This window comes from Megachile rotundata, chromosome 10 (genome assembly GCF_050947335.1).
Source record: "Megachile rotundata isolate GNS110a chromosome 10, iyMegRotu1, whole genome shotgun sequence".
Lineage (NCBI taxonomy): Eukaryota > Metazoa > Arthropoda > Insecta > Hymenoptera > Megachilidae > Megachile > Megachile rotundata.
This window is the reverse complement of record NC_134992.1, coordinates 13690012-13714522: the sequence shown is the minus strand read 5'-3', so window position 1 is coordinate 13714522 and position 24511 is coordinate 13690012. Positions and strand designations below refer to the sequence as shown.

Genomic DNA, 24511 nt, shown 5'->3' with positions numbered 1-24511 from the left:
TTCCTCGCGTTATATTTTGCCTCGTGTTATATCGCCACGTGTTGTACTACCACGTATTATATCACTGCATAGCGTGTTACTCCGCGTTGCATTAACTATGCGTTGCATTAACGCGTTGCATTAACTACGCGTTGTATTTCGACACATTGTACTTCCTCGCCTTATATCGCCACGCGTTACATTCTCATCTACTGATTGCTTCAATCCTCTGCTCCTTATCGACTATAATTATCCTCGTATTATATTAAATAATATAAGAAGATACATGACATTACTTCAAACATATGCTACAATTTACATATGTGCCGTGTCATGTCACACTAGTATCGTATGTATAATAAATACAATCACAATTCTGAACAATCACAAGATATTCAACGAAGAGATACACAGCAGGGGATCAACTAATTATAATATAAATGATAATGTATTACAACCTGATATTATTCAGCAAATATAAATTATAACGAAGCGGTAATATATTCATATAGAAAGAAACAGCAACATTTCAAAACACACAAGTTCGCGTATTAACGAGATAATTATTCATCCCAATTCGCTCCTCTCTAAAAATGGGAGTTTTTCATTGAGCCGTTCGGAGCTACTTAATTCCACCGGCAGAAAAACGGTACAATTTATGTTTCCTCGTTTCAGCAGCTTGTTTGCGAGCAGCCGGCGACGATTTTACGAGCTTGGTGAAAATTAATCAGACCCGATGATGAAGAGGGTTGTCGCGTTCACGATAAATTAAAGCGGCAATTTTCTCGTAATTTCGTCGCACCTTCACTGTCGGGACGCGTTGAAACGCGAAAAACAATCAATCGAATCGGCCTCGGTGCCCGGAGGGCCGGGCAGAAAAGGTCCGCGGTGCAAGGGCTCTCTAATCGAGGGCCCATAGATTGTCCGGACAATTATCGACGATTACACGTGGCGTTGGTACGCGTCACAGTGGCGGACGATTACAGAGCTAAATCGACCGGGAATAAATTAAAAGGAAAACCGGCATCGACCGATGACGTGAGTTAAGGCAAGCGTTTAATCATAATCGGTACATCTTCAGTTCGGTGAACACTGAACGAGGGTCCCAAGAATTTTTGATACCCAATTTGCCACTCGAGACTGCAAATCATTGGGGACTTCTAACATGCACTGTTCTACTGATTGCACGCTTTCACTCATACTGTATTATTTCTGGGGTTTGGTTAAGAAAATTGTGTGGAATGCAGGCAAAATTATCAGGGATAATCGATCAGCTATTGATATGATAATCAGTCTCAGAACCTTACATTTGGGCAAAAATGTATGTCGTTTATTATAAGCAAACTTCAGCTACCAACTGCACCAGATTCATAAATCGTTCACACAGATATGTTGTTTTAAAAAAAATTCTAGCTTGGTTAATAATATTAGATCAAGTATACAATGATGTGTGTACTTCAATAGCCAGAACTGCATGTGTTAGTCAAAAACATATGTCGTTTATTATAAGCAAACTTCAGCTACCAACTGCACCAGACTCACAAATGTGTCGTTTTCAAAAAAATTCTAGATTGGTTAATAATATTAGATCAAGTATACAATGATGTGTGTACTTCAGTAGCCAGAACTGCATGTGTTAGTCAAAAACACATGTCGTTTATTATAATCAAACTTCAGCTACCAACTGCACCAGACTCACAAACTGTTCCCACAGGTATGTCGTTTTAAAAAAAATTCTAGCTTGGTTAATAATATTAGATCAAGTATACAATGATGTGTGTACTTCAGTACCCAGAACTGCATGCATTATTCAAAAACATATGTTGTTTACTATAATCAAACTTCAGCTACCAACTGCACCAGACTCACAAATCGTTCACACAGATATGTCGTTTTAAAAAAAATTCTAGCTTGGTTAATAATATTAGATCAAGTATACAATGATGTGTGTACTTCAGTGCCCAGAACTGCATGCATTATTCAAAAACATATGTTGTTTACTATAATCAAACTTCAGCTACCAACTGCACCAGACTCACAAATCGTTCACACAAATATGTCGTTTTAAAAAAAATTCTAGCTTGGTTCCTAATATTAGATCAAGTATACAATGATGTGTAGAGATGTCATAATTGTTTACAACAAATATAGTTCAATTACAATCATTTTCTATTTTTCGTTCGATATGGCTGTTAAAAAGTGCAGGTCTTATAATGATCTTAATAAGTAAATTGCTCCACACTATCAAAGGTACATATAACATACATAGTACGCGTATGATAGTGCATGAAGCAGCAAATTTTAAAAAGGCGAACTGTAGCAAAGTGACGAAACTCGCTACCGTGAAAGTGTTTCACGAAAGGCGCGTTAATTCGCCGTATCTGTTCGAACCCGTCCGTGAAATCACCAGGTTTCTGTTCCCAAACTTGACAAATGACAGGCAACATAGAAAGGAGGTTTTCGAGAGAAAGCGTAGGAGTGAACGGTAGACACAGGGTAGCGATTTTTGTTCTTAACTCGTCCGTCTTTGTGTAACGAAGCGTATCATTGCTTTTCATTTGTCGATGAAAAAAGAGTAACAACACACTTCTAGTTGTGTTCCACTTCTGAACGATTAATCCTCGGAAGAAATCACCTATCGGATGGAACTGTTCTCGTTGAGATGAGAAAGTTATATTGGATTGTCTGTTATATTGGTTTCTCTTGGAATTTTTTCTGGGAGGGGATTTTAGAGGGTGAGGGAGTAGGGGGAGTCTAGGGATTGAGGGTGGTGGGATTTAAGGAAAGGGATCTGGAGAGGTTGGGGTTTGGAGGAGTTGGGATTTGGAGGAGTTGGGATTTGGGGGAGTTGGGATTTGGAGGAGTTGGGATTTGGGAGATTTGGGATTTGGGAGCGTGGGGATTTGGGAGATTTGGGATTTGGGAGCGAGGGGATTTGGAAGCGTGGGGATTTGGGAGATTTGGGATTTGAGAGCGAGGGGATTTGGGACGCTTGGAATTTGGGACGCTTGGGATTTGGGACGCTTGGAATTTGGAGCGTTTGGGATTTGGGACGCTTTGAATTTGGAGCGCTTGGGATTTGGGACGCTTGGGATTTGGAGCGCTTGGGATTTGGGACGCTTGGGATTTGGGACGCTTGGGATTTGGGACGCTTGGGATTTGGGACGCTTGGGATTTGGGACTCTTGGAATTTGGAGCGCTTGGGATTTGGGACGCTTGGAATTTGGAGCGCTTGGGATTTGGGAGCATGGGGATTTGGAGCGCTTGGTATTTGGGACGCTTGAAATTTGGAGCGCTTGGGATTTGGGACGCTTGGGATTTGGAGCGCTTGGGATTTGGGACGCTTGGAATTTGGAGCGCTTGGGATTTGGGAGCGTTGGGATTTGGGACGCTTGGGATTTGGGACGCTTGGGATTTGGGAGCGTGGGGATTTGGGAGATTTGAGATTTGGGAGAGTTGGAATCTGGAAGAGTTGGGATTTGAGAAAGTTGGAATTTGGGATATTTGGGAGTTTGTAGTTTTGTTGATTTGGTGATGTGAACATTTGTAGATTTAAGTATTTGTAGATTTGGGTATTTGAAGCTTTATAGATTTGCAGATTTGCAGATTTAAAAATTTGCAAATTTAGAAATTTGTTGATTCTGAAATTTGGTACCTTAGGAATTAAAGAATTAAAAAATCTAAGAATGCAACCAATAAAAACCTTCCAAGAACATCTCAAATCTCATATTCCATCATCAACAACCAATATAAACCTCCCAAAAAATCCTCAAAGTTCCTATTCACCGCCCCTCAAAATCCAGAAAAAGGTCCATATTCCTTATTATTCGTAGCCATTCCCCGAACTCGTAAACTACCCTGGCCAGGTTCCCGGGAGTCCTGCTTCTTTTCAGCTCCCTGGCCACCGCGGATGTTGAACACTCGGTCGGGAAAAAAGGACTCGCAGGCACGCACCTGTGCGCCACGATCCTCAGGGTAGAAACGCAACACACTGTGGCTACCACACTAGGAACAGTCTTCCTGTGTGTTATCCGTGTGTATCCTAAGAGCATCCGACGAGGCTGAGCCTCGGGGCTGATTTTTATAGAAGGTTCGCGTGACCGCCAGCTAAACGCTTCGCTTTAACCCGCCCAACTTTACCTCGCCAACGATCAGTTTGCTTTCTCTCTCTTTCTATCTTCTTGTTGGTATACTCTTTTCGTCTTCTCGGTATTTCTTCCGATCGCTCTCTTTCTCTGTTTTCTTCACACTTGGCGATGCTGCTTTTTCGAATGGAACGTTGCTTCCTCGTTTGGGGGGAATGGTTTGGGTTTTATACGAGCATTCTCACGGTGGGAATGGGGAGGGTGGGGAGAATGGTGGGGTTGCATTTGGGATTTTGGGAATTTTTGGACTTTAGGGCTTTGGGACTTGGGAGATTAGGATATTTGGGAGTTTGACAATTTTGGGATTTTGGGAATTTTGGGAATATGGCGGAGTTGAGGAATTTAGGGCATTTGGGAAATTAGGGTATTTAGGGAATTTGGGGGATTTGGGGAATTAGGGGAATTGTGGGACTTTGGAGACTAGGAATTTTGGAAATTTGGAATTTCTGGAATTTTAGGAATTTTAGGAATTTTATTAATTTTGGGAATTTTTGGAATTTTGGGAGTTTTGAGAATTTGAGGAATTTGGGGGCTTTAGGCCTTTGGGACTTTGGAGACTAGGAATTTTGGAAATTTGGAATTTCTGGAATTTTGAGAATTTTGGAAGTTTTGAGAATTTGGGGAATTTGGGGGCTTTAGATCTTTAAGACTTTGGGGACTAGGAATTTTGTAATTTCAAGAATTTGAGAATTTTGGGACTCTGAGACTTTAAAAACTAGGAATTTCGGAAGATTTCAACCTTAGAACCTCGAAATTTCAGAAACTCAAAAATGTAGATATTTGAGTATATAGAATTTGAGAGCATTAAAACTAGATAGTTCCCTATACCAGCATTTCAGCATACACTTTATATTGAGTTGCCATCATTCTTTCGAATCTGACTCGTTCGATCAGCTTTGAATAATTTATCTATCCACGTTTTCATTTTTTCACCCTTGCTGAAGGTAGTCAGCCATTTACACTGGACTTTATCCGGTCTAGGCATCGAACGCAACCCACTGAGTGTTCCTGTACACTCACATACAACGTTGCTTTACGTTCTACAGGGACACGAAACATCCTTATCCCTACAACCAAAAATCATGAAATCTTCAAACTTTCAAGTTTGAAATCATTACTTTCAAATTGAAATGTCGATTCTAGGTTCTAAAAGATTAAACTTGTTATGTATAACATATGTTCTATATTTTCTGCATATGACGTACTATACATACATATGTGTTATCGCGAAAGACCGAAATCTGGTGAATGTCGACATTCACATAGTCGCTTGGTGTATGTCCGAAATATTTGCTAAATACCCTTATTTCTGACTTACACCGATAAATGTCGACATTCACCATGCACTAATGGCGAATGTTGAACATGTCGGAGATTTATATTTTCTTCTCCGTAATTCAGTCACTATAAAACGTCACAAGGGTGACGTAACTTTTTCGCCTCTCTTTCTGAGAGGAGAGACCAAGAATTTAAAACACGTAGTACATTCTAAGCATACGTGTTCTTCCTCCGTGGCCTATTCTGGCCTGAGTTTCATATAGTATACCGAACAATTCTTCATTGGTAACATAATACTGTATATTCGTTTCCCCTGATTTTAATGGTACAATTAATTTCCTTTCATCATTCATTTTTAAAACGTCAAAACGTTTTAATCGTCTGTAATCCAAAGGTGCGTTGCACTTAGTTTTAGCAGAAACCACTTCAGAAAGTATTTTAGAGTACTTTTCTTGAGAAAAATAAAAACAATTGTCTTCTCGTTTACCCGCAATTAATGCATTGAACTTTTCAAGAAAAAGATCACGATTTACTGCAGTATCCATTCGGTATAAATTACGGTATTGGAAAAAAAATGAAGAAAACGTTGCTCGCGTCATCAAAGCTTGCGTAAGATTGACAAAGCTGACTGACTCCCAGCAGAACACAGGATTTGGCGGGAGAGAGCCAGTCGCTTCTTTGTCGGCTCCTCTCTTTTGGACCTCCACCAGAGCATATCTGTGATTGTCGACGTACACCGGTGAAGGTCCGAATGTACAGAATGTAATAAAATATTCGGTCCTTCACCGACGTATTTGGTATATGTCGATGTTCTCCAATTTCGGTCTTTCACGATAACATATGTATATCACATCCTTATTTCATATGTATAGTCCAATATCTCATATGTATATTCTCACATTCTTATGTACCTGTAGCCATCATATAGTGTGGCCAACCACCACATCCATACAGTGTGAATCTTTATGTTCCAAAGTACCATATATCGAATTCCTACGCGCCGAATACCTACGTCTTGAATTTCTATATGCCAAATCCATACATGCTAAACTCCTACGTCCCGAATTCAAACGTCCCAAATTCCTATGTCCCAAATCTCTACGTTCCGAATCCCTACGACCCAAATTCCTAATTTTGAACCTTCCACATCGTTAAACCTCCAAATTCCCATTTCTCAAATTCGCCTAAACCGCATTCACAAATTCCCTCAGCCCCCAAAGTCTCTAATTCCCAAAAGTGCACATTCCAACGCCTCCAAATTCCAAAATTCCCATTTCCCAAATTCGTTCAATCCCACATTCACAAATTCCCTCAGCACCCAAAGTCTCTAATTCCCAAAAGTGCACATCCCAACACCTCCAAATTCCAAAATCCCCATTTCCCAAATTCGCCTAATCCCACATTCACAAATTCCCTCAGCCCCCAAAGTCTCTAGTTCCCAAAAATGCACATTCCAACACCTCCAAATTCCAAAATTCCCATTTCCCAAATTCGCCTAATCCCGCATTCACAAATTCCCTCAGCCCCCAAAGTCTCTAATTCCCAAAAGTGCACATCCCAACACCTCCAAATTCCAAAATCCCCATTTCCCAAATTCGCCTAATCCCGCATTCACGAATTCCCTCAGCCCCCAAAGTCTCTAATTCCCAAAAGCCCACATCCCAACACCTCCAAATTCCCAACCAAACCTAAAACTATCGGATTCCTAAAAAAGATCAGCTAAAGATCAGCGAACGTCAGGATCCCATTTGCAGTGGACTGTACTTCCGTGGTCGTGTTGCACACCCCGTCCTTGTATTTCCACCTGTTCCACTCTCGAGTTTATCATTTCCCTCACGCTACACTCTCGGCGTCTCTCGTTCCGTTCGATTCGCGTCACGCCACTATCTAGAAGCTCGCGTTCGCCGGCGAGCTGCAGCCTAGCCTGGCTGCTGATAATTGGCCGTGGTGATAGCGGAGAAAAAAGAGGAACAAGAAAACGTCGAGCGAGAGAGGGATCGGTTCCCAGGGTAAAAGCGGAAGCGCTAAACGGGTCCTCGACGGACGTCGATGTGTGAGATTCCTTTTTTTATTGCTACCCTCGCGTGGGACTGGACGATACGTTTACTGCTTGGTTTTCGTTAGATTTCACCCTTTGCACTCGAAGAGAATTTTATTGTTTACAGACGGCAACTTTAAAATGTTCATTAAAATGTTAAATGAGTTCTTTTGTGATTATTATTTCTCTACTAATAATTTCCACTGTTGTTTATTTCACTATGTTTATACATCACTGGAGCATTGTTATAGAATTAATAGATTCTAAAGCTTAGATTCTGATATTCTAAAGCTTAAAAATTCTAAGACTATAAAACTCTAAATTCTAAAACTATAAATCTTCAAATCCCTAAAACTCCAAATTCTAAAACTATAAAAGTTCAAAGGCTTAAATCTTCAAATCCCTAAAACTCCAAATTCTAAAACTATAAAAGTTCAAAGGTTTAAATCTTCAAATCCCGAAAACTTCTAAATTCTTAAAGCTCCAAATGCCTAAATCTCCATATCCCCAACACTTGAAATTCCTAAAACTTCAGGTCGTTAAATCTCCAAATCTCTAAATCTCCATACTCGTAAAACTACAAATGCCTAAATTTTCAAGTCCCCAAAACTCCAAATGCATAAATCTCCAAATCCCCAAAACTCCAAATGCATAAATCTCCAAATCCCCAAAACACCAAATGCATAAATCTCCAAATCCCCAAAACACCAAATGCCAAAAATTTCAAATGCCTAAATCTCCAAATCCCTAAAACTCCAAATCCCTAATTCTCCAAATCTCCAAAACTCCAAATGCCTAAATTTACAAATCCTTAAATCTCCAAATCCTGAAAACTCCAAATTCCTAAAACTCCAAATCCCTAAATTCCTAATTCTCCAAATCTCCAAAACTCCAAATGCCTAAATTTACAAATCCTTAAATCTCCAAATCCCGAAAACTCCAAATTCCTAAAACTCCAAATCTCTAAATCTCCAAATCTCCAAATCTCCAAAACTCCAAATGCCTTAATTTACAAATCCTTAAATCTCCAAATCCCGAAAACTCCAAATTCCTAAAACTCCAAATTCCTAAATCTCCAAATCTCCATATCCCTAAATCTTTAAATCTCCAAATCTCCAAATCTCCAAATTTCCAAAACTCGAAATCTCCAAAACTCCAAAACTCCAAAACCCCAAAGCTCCACCTCCTCAAATTACACGTCCAACCTCAACAACCAACCATACAACAAGAAAAATACCCGAGAGTGATGAATCTCAGTTATTAATTCAATATTGATACCACTTTTAATTGCATACAATCAGTTAGAGATGATTAGATAGCGCAACGGTAGTTTTATTCATGCGCACCATGAACGAAGATTAATTCATAACACACCGTACAGTATAATTTGATATCTTTTTTACGGAGCCACTATTTTCAGATTCTAATGAAGTAAATAGACGAAAGCGTACGGTTGAATCGATCCCAGAAGTAGCTGCCAGAAATGTTAATCTCTGAGCAAACATTTTTCTCGGATATGATTAATATCGCTCGAGTTAATTTCCTTCAGGGGATTAGATCTGTTTCGATCAAGCACCACGAATGAGTTTCATCCATTAGTCAAATCTCGTTCATTGACGCTGATTAATTACCCTCCGAACGGTATCCTTCGGAATTCTTTGAAAATACCTTTTGTTTTATTTTACTGGGCAATTTCGAGAACTATCATCCTCGTAATTTTTCATTGATGTTAAAATACTGTAGATACACGGTACAAGAATTATTCAATGTTCTAGCGTCAATGTAAATCACGATTAAAAATCCTTTCAGTACAACTATTTTAAAACTCATCCAAAACTCATGTAGCGTGGATATGTAGTATTGTCATATTCTATCCATAGGTAGTGCATACATATTTGGTATATTTACATATACGGCGCGTGAATATGCAACGGGTGTATATGTGGCGCGGAGATACGTAGAGAGGGTATATGACGAGTGGATGTACACGATGGATATAACACGCGTGGAGATGCGACATGTGGAGATACAACGCGTGGAGATGCGACATGTGGAAATACAAAGCGTGAGTATGTGTCACATGGTGGTACAACGCGTGGAGATGTGACGCGTGGGGATATGATGCGTGGAGATGTGATGCATGAGTTTACCATGCGTGAAGATATGGCACGTGAGTTTACCATGCGTGGAGATACGACGCGTGAGTTTACCATGCGTGGAGATATCACACATGGAAATACCACGCGTGGACATACCACACATGGAAATATCACGCGTGGAGGTATCACACATGGAAATACCACGCGTGGAGATATCACACATGGAAATATCACGCGTGGATGTATCACACATGGAAATACCACGCGTGGAGGTATCACACATGGAAATACCACGCGTGGACATACCACACATGGAAATACCACGCGTGGAGGTATCATACATGGAAATATCACGCGTGGAGGTATCACACATGGAAATACCACGCGTGGAGGTATCACACATGGAAATACCACGCGTGGACATACCACACATGGAAATATCACGCGTGGACATACCACACATGGAAATATCACGCGTGGAGGTATCGCACATGGAAATATCACGCGTGGAGGTATCGCACATGGAAATACCACGCGTGGAGATATCACACATAGAAATACCACGTGCAGATATACCACACACTAAAGCACCATGCACATATATATTAATACACCAAAATATGCACCATGTGAACACTACAAGTGGCACATACATTGAAATACAAAGCATGGATTTACACCGCGTGGACTTACCGCGTCCACTTGAAACTTGTACATAAAAGAACTGCAAAAATGTGTAAAAACAGCAAACGTAAATGATTTAAACTATCAAATGAACTGATTTAAACTATCAAATGAACTGATTCATCAACCGCAGTTTTCCCCAATAAACAAACTGTTGACAAGAAAATTTGCATGTCGTCCACACTTCCTGAACACACAACGTAGAACGCGTGCACGAGAGCGTGTAATAACCGTGCAGGAAGATACAAATAAGACCGACCCATTACACTGATGCAACGTGTTATACATTTTTCGACGGGGCATCGCGGTGACTGGCGCGGACAATAGGAGATTACACGGGGCCGCACAATACCAGAGATACCAGCGAGCCAGATGATAAGTGTGGGTGACGAGGCAACATCACCGGGGAGAAAAAGAACGGCGGTTACACCGTAAGTATGTATCTCCTTGATGAGAACGAGGAGAACGATGCAGCCCTATCCTGCAACCTACAGGACAGGCTACATTGGCGTAACTATTTTTTCGAACGGCCATTTGATTCATTACATTGTGTGCGTAGCCACGCGTTAAATTGCCGCGTGTTTTATGCCTACGCGTTAGATTGCCTTGCGTTGTTCGACTACGTTACATTGCCGTGCGTTGTACGCCACGTGATGACTGTTATCTAACGTTACCACATCTGGTTCTATTCTAAAGGCTCTCTTCGTTAATTAATATTTTACAAAAGGGAAATGTTCTCGATAAAAATATCAGACAAATCCACTAAAAATTTTGTGCAATGAAAATAGTCAACAGTGAATTGAATTCATGATTCATGAAATGAGTTCATTTGAACAGATTCAACTGAGAAATTTGAACAGTTTGAAAATATAAAAAATGTTGAAGATGAACAACAGCAGCTTCCAGAGCAATCTCGTTGACGGTTAAACATAGGTTAACCAAAACCGCGAAACGGAACCGAAAAAGAGGGCGAGAGGCACCCCCCGTTCAGGAATAATTGGAGCTTAGAAACGAAAAGCTGGAGCAACGGAGTTATGGGCGAAAGGGGTTCGCTTAGGCTCTCTTACAAATGACTTTCGAAGAAGTGGCTCCACTCGATGATTTCGACCTAGCGCAATTAAGCGCCGCTGCTGCTCTCTTTCAATTACAGTCCCAACGGAATTACCGTTATAACGCGATGCTGCTCCTGCTGCTGTCTGAAAAAAACTTTTGCCAAAAGTATTCCGAGAAACGGATACCTCGCTGTAATTCACTCTCTGTCACTTTGGTGTTCAGGTGATTTGGGGATTTGGGAAATTTAGGGACTTTCAAGGTTTGGGGAATTTAGGGAACCTTTGGGATTTGGGAAATTTAGGGAGTTTCAAGGTTCGGGAATTTAGGGAATTTTTAGGATTTGACAAGTTTAGGGAATTTTTAGGATTTGGGAAATTTAGGGAATTTCAAGGTTTGAGGAATTTCGGGAATTTTTAGGATTTGGGAAATTTAGGGAATTTCAAAGTTTGGGGAATTTAGGGAATTCTTGGGATTTGGGAAACTTAGGGAATTTCAAGATTTGGGGGATTTGGAGAATTTCAGGAATTTAGGAAATTTGGGGATTTAGTGAATTTCAAGATTTGGGGAATTTGGAGAATTTAGGAAATTTAGGGAATTTGGGTAATAATAAGAGATTTGTGGATCCGAGAAGTTTGGAATTTAGGAAATGTGGAATTTGGGGAATGTGTGATTTGGAGAATGTGGAATTTGGGGAATGTGGAAATTGGGTAATGTGGGATCTGGGGAATGTGGGAATTGGGGAATGTGTGATTTGGAGAATGTGGAATTTGGGGAATGTGGAAATTAGGTAATGTGGGATCTGGGGAATGTGGGAATTGGGGAATGTGTGATTTGGAGAATGTGGAATTTGGGGAATGTGGAAATTGGGTAATGTGGGATTTGGGGAATGTGGGATTTCTGGAATGTGGGAATTGGGGAATGTGGAATTTGAGGAATGTGTGATTTGGAGAATGTGGAATTGGGAGAATGTGGGATTTGGGGAATATGGGATTTTTCGAATGTGGGACTTGGAGAATGTGGGATTTCTGAACTGTGGGAATTGGGGAATGTGGAATTTGGGAAATGTGGGATTTCTGGAATGTGGGAATTGGGGAATGTGGAATTTGGGGAACGTAGGATTTGGAGAATGTGGGATTTGGAGAATGTGGGATTTGGAGAATGTGGGATTTGGAGAATATGGGATTTTTCGAATGTGGGATTTGGAGAATATGGGAATTGGGGAATGTGGGATTTGAGAAATGTGAAATTTGAGAAATGTGGGATTTTACGAATTGTGGGAATTTAATGAACATGTGGATTTGGGGAATATGGGGATTTTGGGAATTTAGACTCGACGATGATAACCAATCATCCCGTTTAGCATCTCGTTGAAAATCATCGGCAAGAAGCACCTAAGCGGCTGGATTTCGACAAAGGAATTCCTACGCACGTCAAGTTGGTCCATTAAGGTTGAAATTGCAAGACTCTTGCAGCAATTATCGTAAACCCCCGTTATGGAGTCCGATGCCACGTAGATCGATCTCTGGTCCGGTCTCGAACGCACATGCGAGTACGATTCACTCCGGACAACTTTTATCGCTCGACTCGATTATAATTCATCGTCTCCCGGTCGGCGCGTCTTAATTATCCACCTCGAACGTGCTCGAGATGGATCGGGCCGGCTTCTCGGACGAAAAACACGCGGCCAAAGATCGGCCGAGAAAGAATGTAGCGACTGGATGATCGGTCATGCTCGTACCACGATCCTGAACAAACGACCCCTCCGGCGTTCCTCCATTCACGGCCAATAGATTTCTAAGTGTCCTCACCGTGTAATTCGACGTTTGTCTCTTTTTCTACGCTGTTCTTTCTGACCGAGTTTCCGTGGGAACTTTTTGCCGGCTATTGATAGTCGGGGATTTTGAAATTATATGGAGAACGTGTGGTAAATTCGCGCGTCGTATGTCCACGCATGGTAAATTCACGCGTCGTATCTCCACGCATGGTAAATTCACGCATCGTATCTCCACGCATGGTAAATTCACGCGTCGTATCTCCACGCATGGTAAACTCACGTGTCGCATCTCCACGCATGGTAAACTCACGCATCGTATCTCCACGCATGGTAAACTCACGCGTCGTATCTCCACGCATGGTAAACTCACGCGTCGTATCTCCACGCATGGTAAATTCACGCATCGCATCTCCACGCATGGTAAATTCACGCGTCGTATCTCTACGCATGGTAAACTCACGCGTCGTATCTCCACGCATGGTAAACTCGCGCGTCGCATCTCCACGCATGGTAAATTCGCGCGTCGTATCTCCACGCATGATATATTCACGCGTCGCATCTCCACGCATGGTAAACTCACGCATCGTATCTCCACGCATGGTAAACTCACGCGTCGCATCTCCACGCATGGTAAACTCACGTGCCATATCCTCACGCATGGTAAACTCGCGCATCACATCTCCACGCATCATATCCCCACGCGTCATATCCCCACGCGTTGTACCACCATGCGACACATACTCACGCTTTGTATTTCCACATGTCGCATCTCCACGCGTTGTACCTCCACATGTCGCATCTCCACGCGTGTTATATCCATCGCGTACGTCCACTCGTCATATATCCTCTCTACGTATCTCCGCGCCACATATACACCCATTGCATATTCACGCGCCGTATATGTAAATATCCCAAATATGTATGCACACCTACAATATGACAATACTACATGTCAACGCTATATAACCACGAATTGTATTGCCACCCTAAAAGCAAACGTATCAAATTTCATCCGAACTCTTCGAAAATATCACCAGTACTTGCGTAATTAGGTAAAAGAAACAGGGACAAGTCGTGAGACATTGCGTAGGAAAGTAACGCAAGATGGAAATACGTTTTACTTTGAAAACGTTCTAGCGGAAGTGGCGATCAACGAGACAAGAGTTTGGCAAACGTATGGGAATTTTTCGCGCTGTTGAAAGCGACACTATGTTCCATCAAACCCTCGATAAAATCGAGCTAGGGAGAGCAGATGAGACGAAAGGAGAGAATTGACGGGGACGTGTGTCGAGAGAGAGCGTCTTTACGCGCTCATCGAATTAGCGTCTAAGATAAGTTAATAAACCTCGTCCCAATGATTCATCGCTGCTCGACGCTAGTTATCTAATCGTTCCACTTTGCGACAGTTTGCGCTTCATTCGTGCTGATACATGTAATTAATATGTAATCGTTTTCTATAACTGGTATCGATGCAGGTCAAACGGAGTGACGGCGGACGTTCCGAGCTGTCGGTGATTATCGTTTTATCTCGCTTCTGGTTCTTATCGTACGACATCGTACGGTAATTACTCGGGTCCGTTCGAGTTTTCTATGGGGCACCAAGCAATTTGTTTGGTTACAGTCTGAGATTTTATCGGCGAGTACACCTTGCTAAGCGTGTTACGACGGTGTCTATCAATATTTATCATAATTCCAGTCTGTGATCTAAATACCTGCTGCTCTACAGGATGCCTCGTAATTACGAGGCTACTGCTCGTTGCGAAAGAAAGTGATTGTGTTTTCTTTCGTTTTTAGTAACAAAATTATAGTAAATTATATTAATTAACACGACGAAATGCGGCGCATTAATACACCGCTAGGCTCACACAATGTTAACATTTTTTTATGTCTTGCATGATTGCTTCAGACACGTCACAGCTGCTTGAATTTGTGTTACAGTGTCATGAACCGTTCCCTTTATAGCTAATTTCAGTTTTGGAAAAAGGAAGTAATCACATGGAGATAAGTCAGAAAGAGGATGTTGGAACAGACTTGTTTTTTCGCCAAAAATTCACGAACAGCGACTGTTCACACGGTGCGTAATCATACAACAGAAACCAACTTCCCAGCACTCGATATTCGGGCCTCACACGAACGATCCTCTTCCACAAACGTTCCATAACACCCAGATAATATTCGCCATTAACATTTTGTCCCTGTGTACCGAATTCCCGAAGTATAATTCCTTTAGAATCGTAAAAGCAAATTAACATTGTCTTCTCGAGGGACCTCTGGAATCGCAATTTTTTTGATTTTCGAGAGCCTGCAGATTTCCACGTAGCACTTTGGCGCTTTGTTCGAGGTTCATACTCGAAGCACCAAGTCCCATCACTAGTTACAATCGATTCCAGGAATGTACAGTTTCGTCTGGCTGTTTTGATAAGATCCTCGCAATATTCAACGCTCGCAATTTGTTGCGCTTGCCCGTGATTTTGTGACACGGTGACGAAAGGTTCTGTCGCATTAAACGCTATAAGTTTACGATTCGTTGCTCGATTCCAATAATGATTGTCGTGTTTCGTAGGGGAGGTATACTGTTTTCAGATATTGTTTTAATAGATGGCGCTAGTTTTCCTTAAATTTAAAAAGTTCCGTTACTTTTCCGACATACTGTGCACATTTGAAGTACCATGCTCTTGTAATGACGGGAATCTTTGGTCTCAAAAGAGTCTCAGAAAAGTTAGTTTGTTAGGAATCTTAGTTGGGTAGCCTTGAACGTTACTTTGAATCACTTTGCACAAAGCTTGAAGTACATCTGAAGTACAATGTTCATGGAATCTTTGAAGTCTCAAAAGAGTCTCAGGATTAAAAGTTAGTTTATTAGGAATCTTAGTTGGGTAGCCTCGAACGTTACTTTGAATCACTTTGTACAAAGCTTGAAGTACATCTGAAGTACAATGTTCATGGAATCTTTGAAGTCTCAAAAGAGTCTCAGGATTAAAAGTTAGTTTATTAGGAATCTTAGTTGGGTAGCCTCGAACGTTACTTTGAATCACTTTGTACAAAGCTTGAAGTACATCTGAAGTACAATGTTCATGGAATCTACTTTTCTGACATACTGTGTGTCATTTTGTGTATCCTTGTGCTTTACGAGTGTCTTGTTAATTGAAAGAATGTTTCTCGAACCATGACTAGTATGCAAAGATTCTCTGAGAAGGTAACGCAAATAGAAATGAAGAGACCAGTAAACAAAGATTACAGGAAACTTTTCATCAGACCACACATAAACGCCAAATACAAATCACAAGTTCTCCCTGCGATACGTATCCGAAACCACAATAACCGCAATAACTACAATTTCCAACGAAAGCATCCCAGACCGCAAAACTGTTGTTCGATCGCGTTGTACACGCGTAACAACTCGGAAAAGTCACGAGGTGTAGAGGTTAGGTCCGTCGGTAAGTTCTTACAATTCTAACTCTTGAAATTCATTTTTTATTTATTTGCAAATACCCAGATATGTCCATATTGTAAATATACCCGAATTTCTGGATTTCTTAACAAGTATCTTCAAAGTGGATCACAAAGTTTTCAGATGTGCGGATCAAATGTTCAGATTGTCGAATTAATGAACCCTGAGATGAAGTCCTATGAGATTAAGTGCTATGAGTTCCTATACTTAAATGTCCAGATTCAGATTTTAAAATTCTCGACTTCTATGAGTTCCTGTAACCAAATACCCAGGTTCACATATTCTAAATTTCTCGAAATGTATGAGTTCCTATACTCAAATACCCAGGTTCACATATTCTAAATTTCTCACATAAAATTCTCAGAAAATCCCAAATTCTTATATTGAAACCCTATACCCAAATTTCTGCATTTGCCTAGATACGTGTTAGATCTCTGAAATTTCCAGATATCAGTCTTCACATATCCAAATCCTTGAAACCACAAATTCCCTAAATCCTCAATTATGAAATTCTCAAATTTATGAAACTTGAAATTTCCAGATATCCAAATCCTTGAAACCACAAATTTCCTGAATCCTCAATTATGCAATTGCCAAATTTGCAAATCCTGAAATTTCCAGATATCCTAATCCTTGAAACCACAAATTCCCCAAATCCTCAACTATGAAATTCTCAAATTTATGAAACTTGAGATTTCCAGATATCCTAATCCTTGAAGCCACAAATTCCCCAAATCCTTAATTATGAAATTGTGAAATTTGCAAATCCTGAAATTTCCAGATATCCTAATCCTTGAAGCCACAAATTCTCCAAATCCTCAATTATGAAATTCTCAAATTTATGAAACTTGCAATTTCCAGATATCCTAATCCTTGAAGCCACAAATTGCCTAAATCCTCAACTATGAAATTCTCAAATTTGCAAATCCTGAAATTTCCAGCTACCCAAATCCTTGACCCCACAAACTCCCTAAATCCTCAACTATGAAATTCTCAAATTTGCAAATCCTGAAATTTCCAGCTACCCAAATCCTTGATCCCACAAACTCCCTAAATCCTCAACTATGAAATTCTCAAATTTGCAAATCTTGAAACTTCCAGCTACTCAAATCCTTGACCCCACAAGCTCCCTAAATCCTCAACGTTAAAATCCTCAGACCTGTAAATCCTAAAATGGTTCGTTTTTCGAACGAAAGCAACGAGAGTGTTCGACGAAGTATACTTGGGAAGTCGGAAAAGTTGAGGAAGAGTCTGGGTCGGTCCGTCGGCTCCATTAAGCTCGGTGACAGCGTACATGCCCGTATGAGTCGAATACGGAAGAGAATTCGCTGTAGGTTGTCGCGAATAGGGTAGATAAAGCGTACACGTACCTGTATGAGGTGGGCAAGGAACAGGACGTAGGCGGCGGCCGCCCTCATGTCTTTCCTCGAGGAATCCCTCGACTACCGCATCACCATTCCCCGTGGGTCACCTGCGTTCCCCAGCCACTCTCGACGATCTATCGAATAGATCCCGATCGATCTCGTTATTCCTTAAAACACTCTTCACAACGTATATATACGATTCTATCGAATCCTCTGGCACTTCACTTCCGGTCCGCGCACACACCTCAATTACTGGGTCACCGTACTACGGGCACACCGTATAATACACTGTTTAACACCGTGAACGTTTCGGATCACTTTTATCTCGAGAGTTTGGAGTTTCGAGACGAGTCGTCCAACCGTGAGAGATCGCCTCGCTTTCCAACGAGGACGCGGCACGGACCTCGAAGATGTTCACGCACACTCTCGCGACGCGACAGGTACACCTTTCCCTCTGCCTTTGATCGTGCGATATCGATAGGTCGATCCTCTTCGTTTTCCCCTTTCTCTTCGCTCCGCGGATAATTAATCGAGCGGACTGTTTACGCGATGCCTTAAGATCATCCCGGCCACCATAAACCACAAGCAGGATCCACCTGTTCGAGTCCAACACGTGTTTCGAGCACCCGAAAAATCCCAGGGCGTTCAGCGAGCCAGCACGAGCGGGTAATCCATCAACCTTGAATCCAACTTTCACAACCGAACGGGGTGCACACCCCTCTCACACGCGACACAAACAACAGTCGCGGCGATAAACACGCGCGTCGTCGAACTGTCGCGGTGTCCGCTCTCGGCCAGAGATATCGGCGTGTCTCCTCGAGGAACAGGTGTGTGATCGAGGCACACGCGCGCGTGCCTCGTGTACGTACGCGCACCTTTCTATCCGACGTGTATGTGTGTGTGGGTGTATGTGTGTGTTAGGCGTGCGTGCAGGGCAAAGGAGTCAGTGTGGTAGCTGGTTACGGCGTGTGTGGATGTGTCGTGCACGCTGGAGCACGGAAACGCAGCACCTCCGCGGGGTACACGAGTCGGTCGCTCCGGGGATACTGAGTCGGAGCCGCAGGCCGGCCTGCGGGCCTCCCCCCCCTTTAGACCGTACTCTCATTCCTTCTCTTTCCCTACCTTCCGTCTCTTCTTCGCTTACAGAACCACCTGTCGCCCTCTCTCTTTCTCCCGTGCTCGATAGCATCCCCTTCCCGTCACCTTCCCCACCCTCCTGCGGGAGCATCGACGACTCCCACCATATCACAGGGTCCGCTCTTCGCCCCGACCCCATGGATCCTCTCGCTCCTCGATGCCTCTTTATACTACACGATGCTTGGCCCTTCGTTTCTGCTGATACGTGGCTCGCGGATACTTGGTAGCCTACACTAACACCGATCTACTCGAATCATGCTATGGGGAATTGCTCCGAGGAGACTGGCTTGGTGTAGACACTTGTACGCTTGGGGTACGTGTGGCGCTCCAAGCTTTCACTGATATTTTTATTCACGGAATTGGACGAATGCTTCGTTTCGGCTCATTTGGATTCAATGACGAGATTTTATATGACGATGTAACTTCTAAAGATGTTTGGAGAATTTTGGGATTTCACAAGTTTGGGACGTAGAACCTTCAGACTGTGGGCTTTGGAGATCTATGGAGGTTCAAGACGTTAATTTAAGGGTTTGATGGTGTAGGAATTTGAAGATCATTTGTGGATTTAGGGATGTGGAGATTTGAGGATGTGAAGATCGATGTGCTCTTAAGGATGTGGACATGATGGGATCTAGGAGTATATGGATGTGAAGATTTACTATTAAGGATGTAAGGATGATGTGGTCCAGGTGTGTATGGATATGAAGATCTACTATTAGGGATGTAAGGATGATGTGGTCCAGTTTGTATGGATATGAAGATCTACTACTATTAGGGATGTAAGAATGATGTTGTCCATGTGTGTACGGATATGAAGACCTAGGAATGTACTATTAAGGATGCACTAATAATGAAATCTAAAAATATACTGATCCACAGAAATGCTATGTAACTAGCTATACCAGAATCTCCAAAAACACAGATGCTGTCGAGCTAGAAATACAAACTTCTAAAGACAAATCCTATAAAACTAGATATACTTTAGGTACCGTGGGAATTGTGCACCTAATCATAAAAATTTCCAGATATAATCCTCTAAGAATAGCTCCAGATGACTAACTATCTGAAAATGAAATAAACTCCAAGTTAGCAAATCTTCATCATGAAGTATCCCTACCTGTAGAGTTCGCGTCAGTTCTGTAAGGAATTACACGATCGTACACTTGTGGATGCTGGGGCCTTGCTATATCCGCGACGGTGCTCGCGTCCATGCACGTATCCGCTCGCGTATATCTTGCAATCGGTTTCATCGCGAGCCGCGGTTGTGTATTCTCACCTCGGCCGAGAGCCGTTTGCACGACACACACACGTGAACGAGCCCGTTCGTCTGCGTTTCTTCAGGCTCGACGATATGGATTTGGTCGATCGAGCCGTGCACCAGGTTCCCAGGCAGCGCCGACGGCGTTTCGTGCACGGAAGCGATGCTCGCCGAAGAGCCGTCGAGATCGAGCGTCGCGAGGATGCATCCAATTTTCGTCCCGCTCGAATGCCGGCCTCCGAGAATTAAAGTTATTAAATGTACGGTTACGTGGAGCATAATGATACGGGGTTCAAGGGATAAAAAGAGCAGCCCGTGGGAGAGATGTAGTCCGCTTCATAAATAACCGATTTTCGGGATTTTTGGGTAGTTTCGGGAGGCTGCACTTTTCGATGGACTTTGAAGTGTTGGGAATTTTTATAATTTTCAGAATTATGGGAGTTTTGTCATTTTTTAGATCTTGGCAGTTCCACTTTGCAACGATAGATAGATACCTTGTTTTAAGTTCTTAAATCTAAGGATTATATTGCTACACGTTGTATTAACGTACGTGTACTATGCATTCAGAATCTGGGGATTTTGGTAACTTTTGTGGGAAATTAGCAGTTCCACTTTGGAACGACAGATCCATGTGTTAGGTTCTTAAATCTAAGAACTCACGTTAACCCCTTGCCTTACAATTTATTTGCCAGATGCGTCAGTCAAAACTAACTATTCATAGCTATAATATTAAAACAAACAAAGAAAATTAAAATGTCTGCGCATTTTCTATTCAGCGATCCTTGACTATACAAATTGTAGTTGCACCTAAATTTCAAGTTGAAGAGTGTTCAAAATTTTGGGCAAGGTTATGTCACATTTGAATTGTGAGTCACGAGTGAGACTCGTCAAAGTATGGCAAGGGGTTAACGTACGTGTGTGTACTATGCATGTAGAATATTAGATGGTTAATTTTGTTGTCGAATTTTTTGCGAAAAAGTCTGTAGCTGATGAAGAAAGAAGGTGGATGAGCCACGTCGAAATTATGTATATTCCGGAAGACTGATTTCGAACGATGAATAATGGATCAGTCCCTGTCGCGTGTCCACCGTCATTATGGCGGTGATCGGGATACGGTACCCTGATCTGCGAGCCAAGAAGTGCCATCGGCATTGGCTCGTCATTGAATTTCTGCCCCCGTATACGTTGTTCCACGTAATTCGCGTGTCGAGTTATCGCGCGAGCCGAAGGGACGGCCGGTTAAATGGCAATAAATTATCACCGACCTGCCTCTCTCTTCGCTGTACTCCTTTCTAGTCGTCTCTCGTAACGTTATTCTACGAAGCGGAACGACGGACAAGCAGAAGCTTTTTGTCTCGAGGATGATTTAGGAGTTTCAACGGGCTTTAGAAGGAAATCGGTTATCGATTCACCGGTCGTATTAATCCTACAGACGGAACAACGCTTCGATCGCGTTACTCTAATTGCGATCACTTCCACTCGCGATGGAGAGAAACGACCGGCCATTTAATGATCCCCGCGGCGATCGAAATTAAATTTTACCGATCTGCCTCGATCGTTCATTCGAGGTTAGACTGAAACCGTAGATACAGTTAGGGTTCTGTCTAGTTCGAGTTTTGGGCGCCATTTTGTTTGCGCGCGACGCGTAATGGCTGCGTATGTCGACAAGTGACAACTTCGCGAGTTGACGTTTGTACGTCTTCGACTTTCAAGATTTCTTTCAAGTTACTTTTTTAATTTACACACATTCAAGTTTTCAATCTTCAACATTCTTGAACTCTGGGAACTATAATTTTTTCATTTTTAAACTATGCATTCTCAAACGATTAAATTATCAGACTTTCAAATTCCTAAATACCTAAATGTCTACTCTTCAACTTGAAATTTACCTTGAGTCTTGTGACGCACTTACAGCTCAAATATGACGCACCTTACTCAAATTTTGAATACTCTTCAACTTGAAATTTACCTTGACGAGTCTTCTGACGCACTTACAGCTCAAATGTGACGCACCTTATTCAAGTTTTGAATACTCTTCAACTTGAAATTTATCTTGACGAGTCTTGTGACGCACTTACAGCTCAAATGTGACGCATCTTACTCAAGTTTTGAATACTCTTCAACTTGAAATTTACCTTGACGAGTCTTGTGACGCACTTACAGCCCAAATATGACGCACCTTACTCAAATTTTGAATACTCTTCAACTTGAAATTTATTTTGACGAGTCTTGTGACGCACTTACAGCTCCAATGTGACGCACCTTACTCAAGTTTTGAATACTCTTCAACTTGAAATTTACCTTGACGAGTCTTCTGACGCACTTACAGCTCAAATGTGACGCACCTTACTCAAATTTTGAATAATCTTCAACTTGAAATTTACCTTGACGAGTCTTGTGACGCACTTACAGCTCAAATGTGACGCACCTTACTCAAATTTTAAATAATTTTTAACTTGAAATTTAGGTCCAACTATAAGTTACATTATCAAGGATCCCTGAACATAAAATACTCACACTTTAATTTTGTTTGTTCGTTTCAATGTTATAGTCTTGAATAGTTAGTCTTGACTGACGTATCTGATAAATAAATGGCATGGAAGGGTTGATCAATCAGGCTATCCGTAGTTGCTCCTTGGCAATAATATGCTACCAAATCGTGAAGAATAAAAAGTAGATAAGTTGTGGATTAAACATGCAATAATAGGCTAGTACCAAGAATATTTGGTGTTGATATATCAGTAATACCAAATCGGTGATACTGAAATATTGGGAGTCGCGATATATCGCCAAAATTAATGAACCAAACTATCCTTGCATCTTGGCAATAATGCTACCAAGTCGCAAAGAATAAAAAGTAGAAAAGTTGTGGATTAAACATGCAATAACCAAGAATATTTGGTGTTCATATATCAGTAATACTAAATCGGTGATACTGAAATGTTGGGAGTCTCGATATATAGCCAAAATTAATGAACCTGGCTATTCTTGCACCTTAGCAATAATGCTACCAAGTTGCAAAGAATAAAAAGTATAAAAGTCGTGTATTAAACATGCAATAACCAAGAATATTTGATGTTGTCATATCAACAATACCAAATTGGTAATACTGAAATATTGGGAGTCTCGATATATCGCCAATATTAATGAACCTGGCTATTCTTGCACCTTGGCAATAATGCTACCAAGTCGCAAAGAATAAAAAGTAGAAAAGTTGTGGATTAAACATGCAATAATCAAGAATATTTGATGTTGTCATATCAACAATACCAAATCGGTGATTACTAAATATTGGCAATCTTGATATATCCAAAATTACTGAACCAGGCTATCCATGAATCAGGCTATCCTTGCTTATCAATAACGCTACCAAATCGCGCAGAATAAAAAGTACAAAAGTCGTGTATTAAACATGCAATAATAGGCTAGTAGCAGTGCATGGACCACGGATGGACGGACGTATACCTCGGAGCTGCCTGGTCCGTCTCTCTTTCTCCATTATCCGTCTCCGTTTCACCGCGGCCGCATCTCATCCTTCATCTTTTTCCGTCTGCCTACCGCAGCTCGAAGAGAAGCGGTCCGCCATCTCGCTCGTCCACGAGTTTACCGGAGGGCCCACGGAGTTAGCCGGCGGGCATCATGGTGGCTACACCGCTGGCTTCTCGCGTCCGAAGGCTCGCTGCCCCCCTCCCCCGAGGGTCAAGGAACTCCCTCGGGAACAGGTTCACCTCCAGCTCTCCCCTTCCTGCCGTTCGCCACGGCGCTCCCTCTCGCCCTTCCACCGTGTTGGCATCATTCCCTCTTGCCCCCTTCCACCTCGAGCCGCCCTATGCCCCCTCCGGTTCGTACCTTAGGGTTTTTACTTATTTTCTCTTATTATACCGCTGGTGGGCATGTGGGCACGCTTAACGCACGCACACGCTTAAAGACTCGGCTTGCACGTAGCTGGTCCAGCGTTCCCTCTTAGGCCTCCTTAGGGTACTCCAATATGTGAGCACATTATTACAGCCAGAAGGGGTCTCGGAAGGGGCTAAGGCGAAACGCATACGCGCTTCTGGGTGGATGGAGAAAACGCGCGAGCGTACACGCAAGGGTGTTTAGGTGCGCATCCTCCTCTCTCCGCTTCTTCTCCCGTTTCTTGCCTACCTTCTTTCCTCATCCTCCTCGACGTCCTCCTCGACGTTCTGGCTGTCCCACCGGCTCTCGCCGAGAGCCAGATACCAGATTCCACCTGTGCTGCCTGATATCTTG

At 42.1% G+C, this 24511-nt stretch overlaps 1 protein-coding gene across 2 annotated transcripts in view; it reads right to left on the bottom strand.

Moving 5' to 3' along the window:
• Ser (protein serrate) overlaps nt 1-18956 on the bottom strand; it is a 75160-nt gene extending 56204 nt beyond the window's left edge. Inside the window, exon 1 of one of the 2 annotated variants that reach the window (XM_076536089.1) lies at nt 17872-18956. In XM_076536089.1, coding sequence (XP_076392204.1) covers nt 17872-17919 — 48 coding nt within the window. In that variant the 5' untranslated portion in view covers nt 17920-18956. The remainder of the gene's footprint in view (nt 1-17871) is intronic. The other variant, XM_076536088.1, reaches the window with a different exon arrangement.
• Nucleotides 18957-24511: the final 5555 nt, after the last annotated feature.